Source organism: Crinia signifera, chromosome 9, assembly GCF_055691185.1.
Source record: "Crinia signifera chromosome 9, ASM5569118v1, whole genome shotgun sequence".
NCBI classification, from domain to species: domain Eukaryota; kingdom Metazoa; phylum Chordata; class Amphibia; order Anura; family Myobatrachidae; genus Crinia; species Crinia signifera.
Window position 1 is genome coordinate 4,478,152 of NC_139225.1, and position 23,908 is coordinate 4,502,059.

The 23,908-nt window shown below is 46.0% G+C and overlaps 1 protein-coding gene across 3 annotated transcripts in view; it reads right to left on the reverse strand.

The window, feature by feature from the left end:
- SRPK3 (SRSF protein kinase 3) overlaps positions 1 to 23,908 on the reverse strand; it is a 45,247-nt gene that overhangs the window by 20,635 nt on the left and 704 nt on the right. For all 3 annotated transcript variants that reach the window (XM_083160956.1, XM_083160954.1, XM_083160955.1), the window contains exons 2-8: positions 22,717 to 22,837; positions 10,646 to 10,782; positions 8,884 to 8,992; positions 5,937 to 6,024; positions 5,726 to 5,813; positions 3,761 to 3,867; positions 2,327 to 2,492 (exon numbers count right to left, since the gene is read on the reverse strand). In XM_083160956.1, coding sequence (XP_083017082.1) covers positions 2,327 to 2,492; positions 3,761 to 3,867; positions 5,726 to 5,813; positions 5,937 to 6,024; positions 8,884 to 8,992; positions 10,646 to 10,782; positions 22,717 to 22,837 — 816 coding nt within the window. The remainder of the gene's footprint in view (positions 1 to 2,326; positions 2,493 to 3,760; positions 3,868 to 5,725; positions 5,814 to 5,936; positions 6,025 to 8,883; positions 8,993 to 10,645; positions 10,783 to 22,716; positions 22,838 to 23,908) is intronic.

The following is a 23,908-nucleotide window of genomic DNA, read 5'->3' on the forward strand; positions in this document are numbered from 1 at the left end:
AGAGAGAGAGAGAGAGAGAGAGAGAGAGAGAGAGAGAGAGAGAGAGAGAGAGAGAGAGAGAGAGAGAGAGAGAGAGAGAGAGAGAGAGAGAGAGAGAGAGAGAGAGAGAGAGAGAGCGCTAAGCACAAGTGCCGTCAGATGTACGAGACTGCAGTAATGGAATACTATAGAGAGAGAGAGGGAGCTAAGCACCAGTGCCGTCAGATGTACGAGACTGCAGTAATGGAATACTATAGAGAGAGAGAGGGAGCTAAGCACAAGTGCCGTCAGATGTACGAGTCTGCAGTAATGGAATACTATAGAGAGAGAGAGGGAGCTAAGCACAAGTGCCGTCAGATGTACGAGACTGCAGTAATGGAATACTATAGAGAGAGAGAGAGAGAGGGAGCTAAGCACAAGTGCTGTCAGATGTACGAGACTGCAGTAATGGAATACTATAGAGAGAGAGAGAGAGGGAGGGAGCTAAGCACAAGTGCCGTCAGATGTACCAGACTGCAGTAATGGAATACTATAGAGAGAGAGAGGGAGCGAAGCACAAGTGCCGTCAGATGTACCAGACTGCAGTAATGGAATACTACAGTATAGAGAAAGAGGGAGCTAAGCACCAGTGCCGTCAGATGTACGAGACTGCAGTAATGGAATACTATAGTACGAGACTGCAGTAATGGAATACTATAGAGAGAGAGAGGGAGCTAAGCACAAGTGCCGCCAGATGTACGAGACTGCAGTAATGGAATACTATAGTACGAGACTGCAGTAATGGAATACTATAGAGAGAGAGGGAGCTAAGCACAAGTGCCGCCAGATGTACGAGACTGCAGTAATGGAATACTATAGTACGAGACTGCAGTAATGGAATACTATAGAGAGAGAGAGGGAGCTTAGCACAAGTGCTGTCAGATATACGAGACTGCAGTAATGGAATACTATAGAGAGAGAGAGGGAGCTTAGCACAAGTGCCGTCAGATGTACGAGACTGCAGTAATGGAATACTATAGAGAGAGAGGGAGCTAAGCACAAGTGCCGTCAGATGTACGAGACTGCAGTAATGGAATACTATAGAGAGAGAGGGAGCTAAGCACAAGTGCCGTCAGATGTACGAGACTGCAGTAATGGAATACTAGAGAGAGAGAGGGAGGGAGCTAAGCACAAGTGCCGTCAGATGCATGAGACTGCAGTAATGGAATACTATAGAGAGAGAGGGAGCTAAGCACAAGTGCCGTCAGATGTACGAGACTGCAGTAATGGAATACTATAGAGAGAGAGGGAGCTAAGCACAAGTGCCGTCAGATGTACGAGACTGCAGTAATGGAATACTATAGAGAGAGAGGGAGCTAAGCACAAGTGCCGTCAGATGTACGAGACTGCAGTAATGGAGTACGAGAGAGAGAGAGAGGGAGCTAAGCACAAGTGCCGTCAGATGTACGAGACTGCAGTAATGGAATACTATAGAGAGAGAGGGAGCTAAGCACAAGTGCCGTCAGATGTACGAGACTGCAGTAATGGAATACTATAGAGAGAGAGGGAGCTAAGCACCAGTGCCGTCAGATGTATGAGACTGCAGTAATGGAATACTAGAGAGAGAGAGAGGGAGCTAAGCACAAGTGCCGTCAGATGTACGAGACTGCAGTAATGGAGTACTATAGAGAGAGAGAGGGAGCTAAGCACAAGTGCCGTCAGATGTACGAGACTGCAGTAATGGAATACTATAGAGAGAGAGGGAGCTAAGCACAAGTGCTGTCAGATGTACGAGACTGCAGTAATGGAGTACTATAGAGAGAGAGAGAAAGAGGGAGCTAAGCTTCAGTGCCGTCAGATGTACGAGACTGCAGTAATGGAATACTATAGAGAGAGAGAAAGAGGGAGCTAAGCACCAGTGCCGTCCGATGTATGAGACTGCAGTAATGGAATACTATAGAGAGAGAGAGGGAGCTAAGCACAAGTGCCGTCAGATGTACGAGACTGCAGTAATGGAATACTATAGAGAGAGAGAGGGAGCTTAGCACAAGTGCTGTCAGATGTATGAGACTGCAGTAATGGAATACTATAGAGAGAGAGGGAGCTAAGCACAAGTGTCGTCAGATGTACGAGACTGCAGTAATGGAATACTATAGAGAGAGAGGGAGCTAAGCACAAGTGCTGTCAGATGTACGAGACTGCAGTAATGGAATACTATAGAGAGAGAGGGAGCTAAGCACAAGTGCTGTCAGATGTACGAGACTGCAGTAATGGAATACTAGAGAGAGAGAGGGAGCGAAGCACAAGTGCCGTCAGATGTACGAGACTGCAGTAATGGAATACTATAGAGGTAGGGCGCAATACTCACCCGAAGACCCAGAGGGCGGAGGCTCTCCCGACTGCTGCCACACAGTGGCCTCGGCAGCCAAACGACGGATGTACCCCTCCCCAACACACATCAGGATGTTCTCTGGTTTGATATCTGTATGGATGATTTTGCATTTGGTGTGCAGATAATCCAGTCCCTGTAATACCTGAGAGAGACCAGAATATTGTATAAAAATAATAATTAGGAGGTGCGATTATCATAATTGGACTAATTCAGAAATATTGTAAACTGCGAGCGGTCCTATTCACACTAGGGGCCCCATTCAGACTTGGGGGTATTGAGCTAGTGGCGAATTTTTCCGACAGTTGAAAAATCTTCACTTATCAACATATTTAGGTTGAAATTACATTTGGCCCATTCAATTAAAAGTGCAGATTTTGAGACCAACGGAAAAAACAGCACAGTTGGAAAACGCGCGGATCGGCAAGTAATTTGTTTTATTCAAAACTGCGTCCGTTTCACAATATTTCACAATGCAGTTTTGACTGTTAATAAAGTGAGTTGGTATCAGTGGAAAAACCATCAAAAAACATCCGGAGTTAAATAGGTGGTTGAATACCCCCCCCCCCCCCCCCTCCTTAACTCGCAAAGCACATTTTTTTCTCAAATGGACCAAACTATGGGCCTAATTCAGACTTGATTGCATGGAACAATTCAGACCCATTCATTCGGGTCTGAATTCGCCACAGTCCCCGATGTTTGGCGTTTGTGCAATTACCAGGAGCAAACGGCTTCGTAGTTTGACACCTTTGTTAGCAAATGTGCAAACACTGCGCACTGCAGGTTGGGCAAATGTAATATTTTTACACTGCAATTTAGATTTAAGTTTGAACAACCCCCACCCAAATCTAACTCTGCACATTTTATATCAGCCCCACCTGCAGTGAACATGGTTTTGTCCATTTGCTAACAAAATATGCCCAGCCGGTGGGGCCAATGTGCAGATTTGGGTGAGTTATTTTACACCACAATTTAGGTTTCAATTTAAACACACCCCGCACAAATCTAACTCTGCACGTTACATCTGCCCCACCTGCAGCGTTTTGTCCATTTGAGAAAAAATGCGCTTTGCAATCAGGTCTGAATTAGGCCCCTAATTCAGTATGAGTTGCAGTTTTGCCAAACGTCACAAAACTACAACTCCCGGCGGCAGGCTGCGAGGGGCCGTCCAGCACAGGGTGTGGCCCCCCCGCTAGCAGGGTCCCTCCCCATTATCGCTCACTATATCATCCACTGTGTACAGGGGGCAGCAACACATTGTTATGGTGCCCACTTACTGCCTGGCAAGCACATAACTGGGACATGATGGAGAAGTGCATAGGGACACTATTACTCCTGGGATTATACAGGCCCTGGTTTATATAATCTGTACCCATCACACACTGCTGCACGCACACACAAGGTAAGACTTACCTGGCGTAATATGGCCTTGACGCACAAGAGTGGAAGCCCCTCATAATTGGATTTAATGATCCACTTGAGTAACTGGTGTCCGAGCACCTCCAATACCATGCAGATATCTGTAGCAGTTCAGGAATCCACACACACAGAATACCACACCCACGTTTACGGTTTACAAACACCCCAACAACCACCTGCCACCTGCAGAATACCACACCCACGTTTACGGTTTACAAACACCCCAACAACCACCTGCCACCTGCAGAATTCCACACCCACCTTTATTGTTTACAAACACCCCAACTACCACCTGCAGAATACCACACCTACCTTTATTGTTTACAAACACCCCAACTACCACCTGCAGAATACCACACCTACCTTTATTGTTTACAAACACCCCAACTACCACCTACCACCTGCAGAATACCACACCCACCTTTATTGTTTACAAACACCCCAACAACCACCTGCAGAATACCACACCCACCTTTATTGTTTACAAACACCCCAACAACCACCTGCAGAATACCACACCCACGTTTACGGTTTACAAACACCCCAACAACCACCTGCCACCTGCAGAATTCCACACCTACCTTTATTGTTTACAAACACCCCAACTACCACCTGCAGAATACCACACCCACCTTTATTGTTTACAAACACCCCAACAACCACCTGCAGAATACCACACCCACCTTTATTGTTTACAAACACCCCAACAACCACCTGCAGAATACCACACCCACCATTGTTTACAAACACCCCAACAACCACCTGCAGAATACCACACCCACCTTTATTGTTTACAAACACCCCAACAACCACCTACAGAATACCACACCCACGTTTACTGTTTACAAACACCCCAACAACCACCTACCACCTGCAGAATACCACACCCACCTTTATTGTTTACAAACACCCCAACAACCACCTGCCACCTGCAGAATACCACACCCACGTTTACGGTTTACAAACACCCCAACAACCACCTGCCACCTGCAGAATTCCACACCCACCTTTATTGTTTACAAACACCCCAACTACCACCTGCAGAATACCACACCTACCTTTATTGTTTACAAACACCCCAACTACCACCTGCAGAATACCACACCCACCTTTATTGTTTACAAACACCCCAACAACCACCTGCAGAATACCACACCCACCTTTATTGTTTACAAACACCCCAACAACCATCTGCAGAATACCACACCCACCATTGTTTACAAACACCCCAACAACCACCTGCAGAATACCACACCCACCTTTATTGTTTACAAACACCCCAACAACCACCTACAGAATACCACACCCACGTTTACTGTTTACAAACACCCCAACAACCACCTACCACCTGCAGAATACCACACCCACCTTTATTGTTTACAAACACCCCAACAACCACCTACCACCTGCAGAATACCACACCCACCTTTATTGTTTACAAACACCCCCAACAACCACCTACCACCTGCAGCCCCTACAGATAACCCCACCAAACCAATCAGTCATCACAACCGGTATACAGTCGACCAATAAGGTTGACGGGCTTATGAAGACACATGAAATAGGTCAACAGCGTCCGAAGGCCGACGTAAATTTCCCATTTTTCTCCAAAACAGCTGGTGCTTCATACCCTACCACCCACTAGGGCATGGAGGGAGAGTAGTGTGCCGAGCGTGACCTAAGCACGTTGAGCGCAGCAAGTGGACGAGGTACACCGATATGTTGTCCATGTCGACTAACATCGAAATACAGGACAAAATAAAACGCAAAAAAGTCATGTCAACCTCTTGGCTGTTGATCTTCCCATTGTCGTCCTAAAATGTGCGTTGACAATTTGACCCTGTCGACCTTGTTCAGCCATGTTGACCTATTCACTGTGTTGACTTTCATAGTGTCGACCCGATGACCATTACCCATCATGACCACCCGTCCAGCTTGGCTCCTTTCTGGAAAGGATACGTACACCGTTCACACCAGATATCTTGAAGTCATCAATAAGTTGCACGATCATCTCCCGTTTGGGGTCACTCGGGTCACTGTCCCTAACCTGGGTAGAAAAGGTGTCACCGTGAGTGTGAGGAGAGAGGAAGCTGCACTGTGCACGTCAGGACTGAGCGAGAAGAGGGCACGACAGGACAGCAGTGTATCACTAACACAGTGTGTAACTTACACATTTCAGCAACTTAATCTCGTCTATGGCCGTTTCTGTGTAATGCACCGCACTCTTCACCACTTTCAGTGCTCCGAAACGCTTCCTCCTAAACTCAACAAAACACAAGTGTAACCACGGATCAAACGTCAACTTCCAAATACTCAGAATACAAAAACATTTCAAGAAACAAAACACACAATGAATTTCCCCCCCCCAAAGTTTTTGCTGAATGCATTAGTCACATGCTGAGCGTAGAGGATGTGAATCTGGGCATGACCAAGAGGCGGCTGCATGCATATGGGTGAGATTTGCATGAAATGGACACGAGCACTTAAGTGGCCTCTACACACGGGGCGACGGTGCTGAGCGATCTGAGAGATGCTAACACGCTCAGATCGCACAGCACACAGCGGTGTGTCCGAGATTTGTGCTAAGTGATCTGTCAGGGCCAGTGTTGAGAACACTGACCCTGACCGGTGATGTAACGATATTATCCAGCATGCAGGATAATAACCTACGGGCGATACACGCAGCGACACACGGAGCGATGTAGGGGCATTATATAAACAATCTAGTGAGATCGCTTAGGAATTGTCTTGAAATCACTCCGTGTGTAGGTCCCATTACAGGGCAAACATTTTAAAGTAGCCCTACAAATTAAAACCGATGTATCGATGACTGTGCTCCAGCGCATCATCATTGACCTCCTCCATCATCCATACAAGACTGCACACCCTGCTGTGATGTCACTGGTTACACACATCACATAGGGCGGGATGTATTGATATACATCGCAGCCCCTCCGCCGCGAGGACAGGGGAGGGGAGTGCGGATGGCGGGCGGCGATAGAAGCCCATAGGCTTCTATAGGGTATCACCGAAGACGTTGCGGCCGGGTTTTAGTAATTTTGAAAATGCAGTATAATGAGGGGTTTTACCGCATTTTCGTCATAGTACATCCCGCCCATAGTGTGTACACAGCATCAGGGGCCGATTTACTTTGGCTTTTACCCAATGACGCGGCAAGCCGTGATTGGCTGGCTAGTGCCACTTTGAAATTATTATTATTATTTTTTTTTTACACTGCTGCCGCTGATGGATGAGGAGGACACGGACCACCACCCATAGGGACCAGGACCACCGCCGCTGCTGAGACCATAGTGAGTTCTGCAGATGGAGGAGTGGGGTAGGGGGTGCCGTGGGTGGGGTCGGAAGTGCCGTATTGCCCATCTGTCCATGCCACAAATGCGGGAGATGTGCAGGAGCTTCTGAGCCACTGCTCTTAATTATCTGACCAGGCATTTTTTGAATCTTGGGCAAATTGAGAACGGCAGGGCCACGCATTTTAATCGCTGTGTGGTCCACACACACACATACATTTACATGCGTTTTCAGGCATTTTCTGAGTGATTTAGTAAAATCACTAAACAAATGCCTGAATGTGGCCCTGTGTGTGGGGCCCACTTCCTGCAGCCATGCTATGAGACCATTGACTCATTTGCAACCGACCATCTTTCTAGGCAGCTTCTGAGATTTGCAAAGCCGCTGACGGGCATCTCAGTACAAATCCAGACAGCTGCTGCACTTGCATATTCCTGCACAGTCCCTGAGATCACATTCACAGCGGTGGCGGCAGTCCCGCGAGTCTCTCTGCACCAACCCTCTGTTGGGTTCTCTAGAAATGTGTTACAGGTTATACATGACTACTAGGCCCGATTACTGTGATAACGTAGTGCAAGTTCTAGCAGCCTGGATATCTCCGTCACAGATGTATTAATAAGAAGTACCCGCTTAAGATAGATTTGAAACATTCCCTATTTTAAAAATGACGGATACCAGAAACCACGGAGGGGCTATGCAACCATATACAAGCGATGTACTGCGGATACAGGGCAGACACAGCTGAGCTTATTCTCAAATCCATCATTTACAGAAGTCATTTATTATCAGTGTTTGCACAGATTTGTTTTCTACAGAAGTATATGCACATACTGCACACTAACATCAGGGGCCGAATGTAATAGGGGGGGGAACCAAAAGTGATAAGAGTTTGGGAGAAGTTTCCCATTTCTGGGACAGATTCAGACTCTGGGGGGATGCTTAGACATCCGCGCCCCTTTACCGCCGCACATAATTATCGCATATGCTCTAAAATATGCCATAATTATAGCAAAAGACAGATCTTGCATTAAGAGCCGTCTTTTGCGGTGAGCCTGCGATGCACGATGGATTTCCGGCGGCTCCCCCCTCCCTCCCTTACCTGGCTAGTTTTGCTGCTGCTGCAGGGGGGGGGGGGGGGCTCTCCTCCTCCCCGCACCCGTAAGATGATTTTAAGTGCAGGGAGGAGGAGGTCATAGGTCCGGGCAGCACAGCGCTGCCCGGACACAGGTGAGGGTGGGTAGGCGCAAGTCGGCGGTGGTCGCGTTAAGAAGCCCATAGGCTTCTATGGGGTATCGCCAGCTTATGTTGGTGATACCCCGCAGCGAAAACCCGCCGTGTGGTAAATATAGATTTCTGCTACAGGGTATGAATCAGGCCCTCTGCCACATACAGATATACATGTGTTGCATATCATTAGTGCCGTCTCGTGGCGCGATTCTGTTGCATCGCATTGTGATAAAGATGCACATTCCAGCAAAAACAAAGCCACACTGCTCGTATCGGGCTCACTCGCACCCTAAGGCTTACTGAGGCTCGGTGCACGAAGACACATCTGTAGCTGTTTAACCCTTTGAGTGCCAACCTCTGTGAGAGGTTCAAAATATCCGCTAAAAATCCCAGCGTCGCTCACATTTGTTATATAAAATTCAATAAAAAATGGTGTCAAAAAAAGGATTATATTTCCTATATAAGGTAACATTACCGGCTAATACTGGGCAATTTTCACACCTATTTTGACAAATTCACCCGGCTCTCAGTGGGTTAACTACAGGTATCCATTATTAAGAAAAATGAAAATCACTTACTGAAGGTCCCAGCAGAGCCAGACTGTGGAGAAGTGGCCCCAGCCCAGTTTCCGTACTACATGGTAACGACCATTAAAAAGGTCCCCGATTTTGACTGGGTAATACCCTCCTGAAAGAGACAGACATACAAAAAGCAGACAATGAATTCAATGCTTTGATTATTAAACATCTGTCAAGGTGAATACATACATTTATACATATGTCTATCTGAAAAGGCCCCCATACACTGAGGCCATTTGGTCCGATTGCGAACAATCGGCCCATTAAATCGGCCCAAATTGCCTCTCCCTGACATGCAGTTTGGTCCGATGCACGGTCCCGTGCACATTGGACTCGACTAGGGGGGTATGCAATGTGCCGCCGCTATTTCCGACGAGGGAAATAGCGGCGGCTCCCTATTCAATGCTGCCATTAACGACAGCATTGATGTGGGATGACGGCAGAACGGGCCCGACTTCAGAAGCTGCCGGGCCCGTTCTGCCGATAAAGGCCGTGGATTGTCGTTATCCGGGCCGCAGATCGACAATCCACGGTCATTTTCACGGCCACCCCCCCTTTGCGCCCACATTGAATCCCGTCTGTCGTTATGCGGTCGATCTGACCGCAAACGGGCCTGGATCACGGCTGTCGGCAGGTATCGCCTGCCGTGATCCAACATTGCATACCCCCCTAGGTGGTCGCACCGGCTGGCCGTCCGACCACCCATTCTGGGGCGGGAAGCAGGGACGCATGCGATCCATCGCAACGGATCACATGCGGCTCGCAGGCTGTCGGGTGTCCGTAAACTGCTGAGAGACATCGCATGCAGTGTATGGGCACCTAAAGACTGAAGGTTCTCTATAATTCTATAATGTATGTTTCCTAATATAAATATAATCCTAATTAAAAAATACAGATAGTTTTGCTAGGATGGGTATGATAGAGATGGAGGCATCAGTATTATCAGCTTTCTGTGCAGAGGAGCAGATACCACTGTACACTAATCTGACAGCAGTCATCTACCAACCATATACGGGCCCTTATTCAGATCTGATCGCAGTACAAATTTGTTCTCAAAATGGGCAAAACCATGTGCACTGCAGGTGGGGCAGAGGTAACATGTGCAGAGAGTTAGATTAGGATTACCCTGCACAGAAACAAATCTAACTCTCTCTGCACATGTTACATCTGCAGTTGTGGCTAGGAAGGGGATTGGGGCTTGCAGTACAAGGGTAGGTAGTGGGTAAGGGCAGATAGCAGCGGTGACAGTACTAGGGGGCAAGGTGGGGTTTGGGGCAGGCAGTGCTAGGGTAGGGAGAGGGTAAGGGTACATTGCAGCATCATTACCTAGCACAGCACCACCGGCCTAGCACAGCATCAAACCCCCTGCCTATATTCACCTGAATACATAGACAGGGAGTGCAGTCAGGTGCAGAGACTGCCGCCTCCAAGGTGCTGGAGCAACCGCTGCATCCAGGAAAGACACCACCGGGCTGGCTCCTCCCCCACCTTGTATAGTCCTCCCTGCAGTCATTTAAACAGGAGCCAATGGGTGCGCTTCCCTGGGGACCCACCCATTTTGCACGAAAAATTGTGGCCTGTATAGTGTATATGCTATCATTGTACACTGCACTTCACAACAGCTTTGACACGCCCCTCTCACATCTATATATCTCTATGCACATGTGAAATCTCCCCCATCTGCAGTGCAGCATGGACTTGGCAGGGGCCAGTGACTTGCTGGTTCAGAAGCAGGCCCTACTTACATATGGCCGGCTCTTACCTCTACAATAATCCCCAGGGTCTTCCTGCTCTTCATTGTCAGAACCCAGCGGCCCAGGTGGAGGTAACACTGGTGTGGGGGGCGTAGGTGGGGGCCCTGGAGATACAGGCGCATCCTGCAGGCTGGGGTCCGGAAGGCTGCGGAAGGAGAACAGCAGATATAGGACAGAACGGTGACACCAGAAGCAGTAATATTAGAATAGACGTATGCATGTATATATATATACCTAGCAATCTCTATATACAGCGGCTGTATCTGATCTCACGCACCACCTGTATATTTAAGGAAAATGCCCACTAACGTGAATACACAAATCATTGTTAATGTTGTAAAATGCTCGTTACAATGGCAGGGAACATAGTAGAGTTGATGGAAATCTGCCTTGAAGACAGATTTTCGTACCACGCTCTGGGGTCAAGTTCCCGCCTCTACGGGCCATTCCTAGGGCGGTATAAACACACCGCTAGTTACCGGCCCGCCACAATGATGGAACAACGTAGAAGTGATGTCAGCACTGGCGGCTGTGCACGTCCAAAACAGAGCAACACTCCACTGGGCACCAGCGCACAAAACACTTGAAATCACCCCACAGAGGTGAGGTGCAGCGTTTGCTTTCTATTACATAGGATGTAGGTGGCCAAAGTACAGAAATCCAGCGCAAGCAGACAACTGGAATTGCTTATTCACAAAATAAACTGGAAAATAATTCATTGACTCTGTGTGACTCTGTCGGTATGCAGTCAGTGGGTAGACCATGTCGGCAGTGTGACTGTCGGTATGCAGTCAGTGGGTAGACCATGTCGGCAGTGTGAGTCTGTCGGTATGCAGGTTGACCACTAATGGTCGACATACATTAGGTCGACACACACTTATGGTCAACTTGGGCAAGGTTGACCATCAAAAAGTTGACATGAGGTTTTTTTTTTGGTTTCAAAAAAGTGTTTTGTTTTTTTCATACTTTACTATCCGAGTGGGATTATAAGAGTGTGCTGAGCGCGGGGGGAGGGACCGTGGCGGAAGCATGGCGAGCAAAGCCGACATGGTCTACCCACTGACTGCATACCGACAGAGTCACACTGCCGACATGGTCTACCCACTGACTGCATGCCGACAGAGTCACACTGGCAAAGGCCCATAACGCTGGGTGACAGTGTATACGGGGCAGTGATGAGCGGGGGGGGGGGGGGGGGGGGGGGGGGGGGGGGCTGATGCACGCTCCCGCTCATCTGCTGTGACGAGGTGGATGGCGTTACCATAGCACCCTACTATGGAAAGTTGTCCAACCCCAGGAATATCGCCAGAATGGGTGACTAACGCCCAGTGTGTATTGACCTTAAGAATACACATTGATAATAACTAATCCGGATAGCGCAAGCAGTTGGTAACCGGATAGATATTTACTAACCAGCAATATTATATCTTCTACATAGGATCTACCACGAATCAGAGTTTGAATCTACTCGCGATATTTACAATGTATTATCCGCTAAGTATTCTGGGAAACTTTTCATTTTTAGAAATCCCCGGTCTGCGATCCCAAACATTTTCAGGCGGGATCAGGGAATGAAGATTTTTCAAACATGATTCCCAGCTAGTGTATGAGGGGGGTCCTTAATGCTATAAACATCTAAAATTGCAGTGTACAGATACCAATAGGGGGGGTGGGGTGGTTTACATTTATTGCCGGGTTACTACAGATGTCGGGGGTAGGCGACGTTGCTAATTCTTTCCTTCATCGTACACAGGTGAGCATAAACCGGAATAACCATAAACGTGCACATCCACATGTTGTTCCAGGGTCCAGCGACCTTTGTAGATACAGAATCTGCCCCAGACACCAAGGGGGAAATTTACTAAAGGAAATTTGTAAAATATAGGTGTATTTGTATCCAGAAATACACTTATTTTTGACATTTACTATCCCAAAAATACGGGAATTTCTTATTCATATTGATAGCACATCAATACGAATATGAATTGCCGTATTTTCGGGATAGTAAATGTCAAAAATAAGTGTATTTCTGGATACAAATACACCTATTTTTTTTACAAATTTCCTTTAGTAAATTTCCCCCCAAGTTTCAACTGGAACTAAAAGTGCTTCTACCAAGTATTCAAACAAAGGGGTTGAATACTGAATGAATGAAATACTGGAGTCCATTATATAGTATTATTCCTAGGTCTATCAAAATAGTAACAGGATGATGCATGTATACATTGCCACCTAAACATTACCATATATCTGTAAAACTCCACCCCTCATCACAATTGGAGAAGGACCTAGCAGCAGCAGTGCGCAGTGTCAAGGAGCAGCAACCAAGGCACATGGGATACCAGCCTAGATGCCTAGAAGCAAGGGACGCCACTGGCCGTGCCACTCTATAAGCACTGGTTAGGTCTCACCTAGGGTTCCGAATTCTGGGCTCCAAATTATAAAAAGGACATTGTAGAACTAGAAAAGGTTCCAACGCAGCGCAACCAAGTTAATTTAGGGGATGGAGTCATTGTGCTACGAGGAGAGATCAGCCAAAATTAGGATTGTTTACGCTTGAAAAAGATGTCTACGAGGGGAAATGCATAACGGGTTCTATACCCACCATGCCTCTTACTGTGCAGAGTTTGTATATTCTCCACCGGGTGCTCCGGTGTCCTCCCACAATCCAAAAATATACTATAATATATATATATAGGCTAATTGGCTCCAAACAATATTGACCCTAGAATGTCTGTGTGTGTGTACATGTGGTAGGGAATATAGATTGTGAGCTCCACTGGGGCAGGGACTGATGTGAATGTTCAAATATTCTCTGTAAAGCACTGCAGAATATGTGTGCGCTATATAATAACTGGTAATAATCTCTGTACAGCGCTGTGGAATATGTGTGCGCTATATAATAACTGGTAATAGTCTCTGTACAGCGCTGCAGAATATGTGTGCGCTATATAATAACTGGTAATAATCTCTGTACAGCGCTGTGGAATATGTGTGCGCTATATAATAACTGGTAATATTCTCTGTACAGCGCTGCGGAATATGTGTGCACTATATAATAACTGGTAATAATAATCTCTGTACAGCGCTGCGGAATATGTGTGCGCTATATAATAACTGGTAATAATATTCTCTGTACAGCGCTGCAGCATATGTGTGCGCTATATAATAACTGGTAATAATATTCTCTGTACAGCGCTGCGGAATATGTGTACGCTATATAAGTAACTGATAATAAATAAATTAATGTAAAATATATCGGAGCAATACAAGAAACGGTCAGGAACCCTTTTCAGCTGTAGGTCTTGGAACAGAACATGTGGTATCCCCTTAAGTCCCATACACTCTATTCAATATTGTTCACAATTTTGCGCAGAGTTAAAGGGCTTTCTGAGCGTGTACAGTCCATGTAATTAACGATGCATACTCTCACACACCGTTTACAACCCCCTCCCTTGGCCGGACTGCAGCCTGACCATCGTTATCCCCCCACCATCGCTCCCTGACATCAGCAAGTGTGTATTGCTGGTAAGGACACACTAAGCCTGTATGGGGCTTTAGACTCAAAGAGAGACGATTATGTAGCTTTTGAAGGAAGCGGTTTCTTAAGTTGCGGGCAGTTTAGGTTCGGAACTCACTGCCTGAGGAGGTAGTGCTGACAGACACAGTGGACAAATGTCTAGCAAACCACATACAGGGTTACAACCCTATTATTATGATTTAGAAGTGGGATGAGGGTCCAAATCGTGGACAATAAAACAACTTTATACACTATTTTATAATCAGATAATTAAACTCAGTTTGGGAATATTAATTCTTTAGCAATCTGTTATCAAACGGGTTTAACTCGAGGGACGGACGTCTTTATTCAACCACAATAATTACGAAACTACTCATCTTCTATATAAATAAAATGCATTATTCTACATTAATATATATATTGTTTTAGAATATAAATTAAGTGCCTATACTATTTTACAACAAAAAGGGTAGGATTAAGGTGTTCATGGAATCACTAGTTTTGTCTGTGTCTGCGCCAAAATGAAGCTGGTCAGACGCCATTCTAGTGGCCCCGATGCACTATCGAGGTGAGGAGCAGCGTTAGGCTTATTATAGAGAAAATAATTTCTTTTGATTTCAATATATAGCGGTGAACAGCCCAGATGGAGCGCTATTATCCCACGGATTAGGAATGCGCTACACGTACAATCAGCGGCAAACCAGTCTAGAAATGTCCGCCAGATCTTCCTTCCACGTGAATGGATCGGGTGCCTCTTGCACAGTTTTAAAATAGGTCCTTGGATTTAGTTTTGCTTTGAATGGAAGGTTCTTTGCTGTCTGCGCGCAGATTTAGATATACGAAGTCTAAAATAGCTTTCAGAACACCGCTGAGAGATAAGAAGGCAGCGAATGTCATCGTATGCTCTCTAACACTATGCCAACATGAACGTATACACTGTCAGGCACATTGTTCTGGTCTTAGCACCTTATGGTGTGTAATTGCCTATTGTGGGGTGTGGATCGTTTTATCGACCACACTTGGGTCGACATGCAACTAGGTCAACAGGGTTCTAGGTCGACAGGTGTATAGGTCGACATGGAGTTAGGTCGCCATGTGTTTTTTCACTGTTATTTTTTACCCGATTGTGGACAGTCAACATGGACACAGTTGGACGTCAACCGCAGCCACTCGCTATGCTTCGGGCACGGTGGCTCGCTGCGCTTGCGCTATTCACCCACCACGCCCTAGTGGATGGTAGGGCATGAAATACCGCCTGTCGGCTCAAAAAACAGTGAAAAACCCCATGTCGACCTCGCGACCTAACCCATGTTGACATTGACCCATGTCGATCCAACAGTGTTGACCTTACTGACTGTTGACCTAAGTGTGGTCGATAATACGCCCGTATACCGCTGTGCGCTCGGCACACTATTTTATTCTCCCGCTATGCCCACTGGGATGGTTAAGTATGAACAAGTCGCTTTAAAAAAAAAAAAATCATGAAAAACTCTTATAAGACTTTTTCCTTTTGCTTGTGTTGATCTTTTAACCATGTCGACCTTTTTCAATGCACACTGAACATTACAGCAGCCCTATGCTTGCTCAGAATGGCAATCACAATATGGCTGCTAGAGCCGATGCCCTCATCTCGCCAGCCATGCCTGTTACCTTCCAGGAATGAAAACTGAAATTATTTTACTCAAATTTGATCTGCGAAAGCCAGCGGTAAACACCAGGCTGCAAGTGCAGTGCCCGAGTGAGTGAAAACATTGTGCCCGCTTCTGAATCTGCCCTGTATGTGGCAGCGGTAAAACTGAGCGGTCAGCGTCACCCATCACAGCGGTTATTAAATGGACACACAAAGAGAAAAACTCTAACAAGACATTCTACATCAAACATGATGGTGCTAGGAATAGAACTGCTAACATCTCACTGTTGGTGGACAGGATGCAGTCAAAATCCCAACGGTCAAAAATCCAGACATTTAAAATCCCGCCAAGGTCAAAATACCGACATATAGAATTTACAGGTGAAACAGTCAACATGACTTTCCGTCGACATGGGTTTTTTCAGTTTTTTGACCCGACATGTGCCGGTATTTCATGCCCTACCATCCACTAGGGTGTGGTGGGAGGGGCTGCGGTTCACTTCCAACGGTGTCCATGTCGACTGTGTCGACATTCGGGTAAAAAAAAAAAAAAAAAAGGTGAAAAAAAACCTATGTCGACCTCGCGACCTGTTGACCGTAAGTCATGTTGACTTTTTACCTGTACATTCTATATGTTGGTATTTTGTCCTTGTCGGGATTTTGACCCTGTCGAGATCTCATACCGAATCCGTCAAAAGCCCACCCAAACCCCAGTCTTCATAAACTGCTCTCCCCTCCATCAGTGCTAAACCCAATCGTTGATCTATAATCCTTGTGTCATTAGTTACCGTTCTACCCTACATCATTAATAAAGCACTGTACATAGTAAGGGAAGCATCTATTAAATATGCATTCAACAGGCATATTTACTAAACATCCTTCTACAAATCCTTGTCTTGCTTTCAAGTTCTCTCTGGAGGGAAAATAAGTATGGTTACTCTACTCACTACATTACTAGCATCTGACTGTGGTTACCATGACTACCACATACCAGCATTATCAGTCAATCATTCATAGCAGTCTGAAAACACAGACCATGGGGCACAGAAGTGTTCTGAAGAGGACAAATGTTCTAAACCATGTATGGAATGGCTCCCCAGGAGTAAGACCCCATGGCCCAATTGTTAAGTTTGGTACCCTGCACCTAAGATTTATTGAGTATGGATTAACTAATTTTGGAAATTGGCCAAACAATTGAATGACGCGTCAATTGAGCTTCATGTACCATGCAGAGAAATATCCCCATTGATGCTAAAAAGCTTGAAGAAAAAAAAAATTACTTCAATAAATCATTTTATCGCTCATTACAATAATAATAATAATAATAATAATAATAATAATAATAATAATAATCGCTTCTGCGATCCAGAACACTGGCGCCAGCGCCGGTCATGCCTGGCAAGAGCAAAAATGTTATAGTTCCATGAGGCGCACAGGCAGACAGCCGGCGGAGCCAACAAATAATTTGTATGGTGGTCAAGTCAATCGGGATTTGGTCGACAGTGTCTAAGTCGACAGTCAATAAGTCGACCATTGAAAAAGGTTTTCTCACTGAGGAACAATAAAACTTTTCTTATCAACTGGCTAACACGGTACCAAACTTTTTTCTTTTGAAAAAGGTTGAAATGGTCCAGGATGACATTGAGAATAGGTCGACACAAGCCAAAGGTTGACATATCAATGGAGAATAAAATTGTGTGTTGATCGTAGCAAGGTGAGGGGGACATGCTACACTCATATGGTGTCCATCTCGACAGATGTTGATATAAGCACAAAAAACAAACACTTGTGTTGACCATTTCTATGTCAACATTTTGTCAATGTCATGTGTCCACCTTTTGACTGTTGACGATTGATCCACACCCAAGTCAATCAGCTTCTAACTGTCAAGTGTTGGGGTATGGATCATTGGACAGACAAGCATTAGGTCCACCATTGAAGGGAGACAGGATCATTAGGTCTCCAGTCAAAAAGATGACAAGGGGTTTTTCAATTTTTGACCCGAATACCAACACAGTCAACATGGACAGCGCTCCCTCAAAACCCACTTTTTTCAACTAGCCTATCCCTCCTCCTAACCTCTTTTGATCCTCCTATCCTGCCTCCGTTCCTACTTATCCTGTTGTTTTTCGTTCGTCCACCCACCTAGTTTTAGTATGTTAACTCTTATCAGTAGGGTCCTCCTGCCTCACATACTCACCCTACCTCTTTACCTCACCTGTACTCCTGTCCTGTTCTTCCCTTCCTCTACTTCATCTTCAGTCTCCTCGACAATTTTGACACCTACTTCTGAATTGATGCTGATTTTATTTCTACCAGCTATACCCCTATTTATACTGTATTTTTCAACACACCCTGTACGTTACCTTGTCATTTGTTTTTTGTTTGCTATGTAAGGCGCTGCGGACACTTTGCGGCGCCTTATAAATAAACGTACTACTACTATGTAGCACCGCAGCGCTTGCCATGCTTCAGGCACGGTGACTTGCTGAGCTGGGCACACTATTTTATTCTCCCTCCATGCCCTAGTGCAGTGGTTCCCAACCCTGGTCCTCAAGTACCCCCAACAGTGCATGTTTTCCAGGTCAACTGGAAGGTGCACTCATTATTCAGGCACATTTGAAAAGATCCTCAGGTGGAGCTAATTATAGCAGTTGTGATTCTGTGTGGAGACCTGCAAAACGTGCACTGTTGGGGGTACTTGAGGACCAGGGTTGGGAACCACTGCTCTAGTGGATGGTACTGTAGGGTATGAAATTGATCAAGTCATTAACCCTTTTCACACTTGCAAAATATCCTGGGTTTTTGCACTTGAACGCGCATCAACCCGGGATTTAGCTCAGTGTGAAAGGGTCTTCAAAGAATATCCCGGGATGAACATCTCATGATTGCTACCCAGGTCCTGACCTGGGTAGATTCCAGAATCGACCCAGGATGCAGTCAGTGTGAATGGTCCCATACCCGGGATTGGGTACACGGGACTAAGAAAGCTGCTGATTGGAGCTTTCTTGGGCTCACAAATGCTGATGTCATCTTTCAGAGCCCTGGAGTCCATTTCTAATGACATGCTCATGTATTTGCAGGGATTTCCCGGGTCGATCCCAGGTCTGAGTGCAGTGTGAAAGGGTACATTCCCGGGAACACATTCCCGGGTATGACCCGGCTCTGCGAGTGTGAAAGGGGTATTAGCCGTTATTTACATAGTTAGCTTGCTACGGTGAGTGCGGAGTTCTTTGGGCTTTTTTTTTTTTTTTTTTAAAGAAAATCAGCTTATGTAGTTAGTATATTTACAATCCCAAGGACAAAAACATTATTATTATTATTATTATTTCCTTTGCACTTAATCACTAATAATTTGCTAAAGATACAAAAATAAACCAAGAAAGGACTTCTACAGAACTCCACAGACACAGATACACATTCGGTATGCGTATATAAAATATATGTTTATTCTGAACGTGTCGGTGGTGGAAGTATAATGGACTAATAATAACAATAGCTTAGATCAATAAATATGCGGGGAAAGTACGGGATTTGGGACACGCTGCCACTTTGCTGTGTAACTACGGTATCTCAAGTGAGAAAGAGGCGACCACATTTTACTAATTAGCTATTCTGGGGGTGCATCATGTGGTTGACGGTAATCAGATTGACCGTAAGTCGACCCCAAAAGTCCAACATGCAAAATGTCCTCACAGAATCACAAGTGAAATAATTAGCTCCACCTGTGGATCTTTTAAATGTGTCAGTCACCGAGTTTGAGAACCAGTGGTGTAGTACCTCCTTGCCAAACCTCGGTCCTCCAGTACATGTTTTCGAGGTCTCCACACAGAATTCCAGGTGAAATAATTAGCTCCACCTACATATGGAGCGACTGTCCGCTAGCCTGCAGGATCGCCCGGTGTGCCCTACCACTATGTGCCACTCTCCTCAATGCCACACAATGTATACTCTTGTGCCACTCTCTTCAATGACGTACACTACCAACCTACCCTCTTGTTCAATGCTTATATTGCCAACCTACACTGCTGTGCCACTCTCCTCCATGCTGTATACCAGGGGTGGGGAACCTTAGGCCCGTATCCGATCTGAGTGGCCCACCCACCCGCCCGGCGGCTTTGCCGAGAGTCAAGTATTAGGGAAATTCTCGTGAGAGGTCGGTAGTTCTTGCGAGATTCCTCTTAAATCAGCAGCAGCCAGAGACTGTCAGTCCTAGTCAGCGGCAGCGGCCGGAGCGTGGCACAGCAGCAGCCGCAGACTGTCAGTCCTAGTCAGCAGCAGCCGGAGCGTGGGACGGCTGCAGCAGGACAATTTGTAAGAGAAATTGGATTTTTCCCCATACAAAAGGACCCTTGGCACCAAAAAGGTTCCCCATCCCTGCTGTATACCAATATGACATCTTATGCCACCCTCTTCAATGCTTATGTTAACAACCTACCCTACTGTGCCACTCTCCTCATCAGAACAATCAATACACAAATGAACACGTTCTGCTTATACAGCGATGGTACAAGAAATTCCTCCAGAAACAAACCATACTAGAAGCTCATCTAAACTCAGCAACCAGCGATATCAGGTAAAGGTGCCCACACACGGTGCCATGTGCAATTTGTACTAAGACACACACACGGTGCAATGTGCAATTTGTACTAGACACACACGGTGCCATGTGCAATTTGTACTAGACACACACGGTGCCATGTGCAATTTGTACTAGACACACGCGGTGCAATGTGCAATTTGTACTAGACACACGCGGTGCAATGTGCAATTTGTACTAGACACACACGGTGCCATGTGCAATTTGTACTAGACACACACGGTGCCATGTGCAATTTGTACTAGACACACACGGTGCCATGTGCAATTTGTACTAGACACACACGGTGCCATGTGCAATTTGTACTAGACACACACGGTGCAATGTGCAATTTGTACTAGACACACACGGTGCCATGTGCAATTTGTACTAGACACACGCGGTGCAATGTGCAATTTGTACTAGACACACACGGTGCCATGTGCAATTTGTACTAGACACACACGGTGCCATGTGCAATTTGTACTAGACACACACGGTGCCATGTGCAATTTGTACTAGACACACACGGTGCCATGTGCAATTTGTACTAGACACACACGGTGCAATGTGCAATTTGTACTAGACACACACGGTGCCATGTGCAATTTGTACTAGACACACACGGTGCCATGTGCAATTTGTACTAGACACACACACGGTGCCATGTGCAATTTGTACTAGACACACACGGTGCCATGTGCAATTTGTACTAGACACACACGGTGCTATGTGCAATTTGTACTAGACACACACGGTGCTATGTGCAATTTGTATTAGACACACACGGTGCTATGTGCAATTTGTACTAGACACACACGGTGCTATGTGCAATTTGTACTAGACACACACGGTGCTATGTGCAATTTGTACTAGATCGCATCTAGTTCTAATCCCAGTGATACACTACAACAGCGTGCGATGTAAACTAGATGCGATGCGATCTAGTACAAAAAGTACCGGCCGCACACACTTTTTGGCCTTGCAATGTGAACCACACACGATGCGTTTAATATAATTTTATCATTCAAATACAGCGTCTCCTAAGTAACGTTCATGAAATACTGTGATCCATCAATAGAGGTTGGGGATATTAGGATTTTTCCTAACAAACAGTGCAGCCAGCCTATCACAGACACATCTACATAACAGGAACAATCCTCCAGCTGAATGCTTTAAATAACCACAGTGCTCCCATTACGTGCACGTGATCCTGCAGCGTACAGTGCTAGGACATATACATCTATACACTACTGGAACCGCAATACGCTTCCTGGTCTTCTGGCTGTGAATGGGTCTGTGATGATTTCACAGCTCACAGATAGACTGGCAGCAGCGTCAGGGTTATAAATACACAGCAGCTGCCGGCCTGTGGGGGTTGGGATCCAGTGCAAGGCTCCAGTGAGCAGTCCCAGCAACCACTTCTCAGGCACCAAGTAGGGAGAACGCTTCTAGCAAACACGTGTAGTCCCGTGGGTATAGTCGGTAATGGGACAATATCCCGATCTGGGCACATTGTGATTCCTGGATGCAATAAGACAACTTCAAGGCAGTAGTATGAGGGGTAGGGGGGTTTATTAAACCAGAATTACTGAGAACTAGGATAATGGGGTTCAAATTGGAACCCACTTAAATGTAAAATAAATGGTCACTTTCCATAAACTCTGCGTTCAGTTTGTATGTTCTCTCTTTTTGCGAAGGTTTCCATTCACAGTCCAAATAAGATAACAGGTAGGATAATTGGCCTCTAACAAAAATCAACTATCGTATATGTGTATTCAGGCAGTAGGTAATATGGGGGGGGGGGGGGGGGGGGTATTTACTAAAGCCTTGGAAGGAGTTAAAGCACCAACCAATCAGCTCCCAAATGCCATGTTACAGGCTGTGTTTTAAAAATGACAGGAGTTGGTTGATTGGTACAGTATCTCCACAAAGCTTATTAAATAGACCTCAGATCCCACCTGGCCAAACCTGTGGCTCTCCAGCTGTTTGAAACTACAAGTCCCAGCATGCCTTGCCAGTTTTGCTATTAGAGAATGCTAAAACTGTGGCAATGCATGCTGGGATGTGTAGTTTCACAACAGCTGGAGAGCCACAGCCTGCCATAGAGGGTAAGCTCCACTGCAGGAACTAATGTCTAGGGCTAAATACTCTATATTGATGCCATTTATGTTCCTGATATAAATGACTAGGGATGCCAATCCCAGGATCAAACCCCGCACCTTACCAATAATACACGCCATCATACATGTACATAGTGCGTGTGTGAATTCAGTCGGGATGAGATCAGTAAGCTGCTCACAACAACATATAAGCAATATGCCTCTGGTTCCCGGGACGGACTACTTACCCGGGCTGGCTCTCTAAACTGGGACTGCGAGGTTCGGGGAGCCCACATATCTCCCGGTCAGCAGCTCTCTTCTGTCGTCTTTGCTTCTTTTTACTCTTCTTCCCTTGGCTGTTACCTGAAACTAGAAGGGGCACAGGTAAATGACCATGTCGGAGAAAGGACTCACACACACGTGCGAGGGGTTAAAAAAACATGGTGACGAGTTCTGATGATGCTTTTTGTAAATTCATATCTGCATTCTGTTCTATAACCTGTGCAACCCCATTTACTCTGTTACATGAACACGTTCGGTCTGCTAACACAGGCTGTGCCACACATCACAACAGGCTGTGCCACACATCACAACAGGCTGTGCCACACTTCACATTACTAAGGGTTGGTGGGAGCGAGCCCAAAACACATCAACCCTTCGGCCTATACATTGCGAGCTCTCAGGCCTTTAGTTTGCAGTTACCGACCGATGGGTGTGAACGTGCCCTGTATACATCGTGTTGTATAGAACACACAGGGCACTGGTAATAAGACGCTGCCAACCATCTCAGTATATAATATAGGCCTCAGTATCCCGGTGTACAGTAACGGAAGCAGCAAATGCCGGATGTGGATCACATCACACGTGGCTCTCTGTCAGGCATGTTTCTGAGGCAGAATTACAATTGATTTCAGAAAGGAGTCTCTACCACGCAAAGTGCAATCTGTGGGCGGACAAATGGGTATTGTCGCTCTAAAAATATACATATCACTTAAGGTGTGTGTGTGGGGGGGGGGGGGGCGCTATACATTGCACATGATCCAAATGTTTGTGCTAGGAGCATATATATTGTGCAAATAGAGATGAGCCCAGTTACTGCAGCAGGAGGACACATACATGACCAGCCACACGGGCTACACAACACCAGACAGCACATATACCACATATATACAGCACATATAACACATACATGACCAGCCACACAACACCAGACAGCACATATACCACATATATACAGCACATATAACACATACATGACCAGCCACACAACACCAGACAGCGCATATAGTGTATATATAGCTAGCACATCCCATACAGCACATATATAGCACAGCACATATACCACATATATACAGCACATACCCATAAGTACAGCACATATACCCATAAGTACAGCACATATACCACATACAGCACATATACCCATAAGTACAGCACATA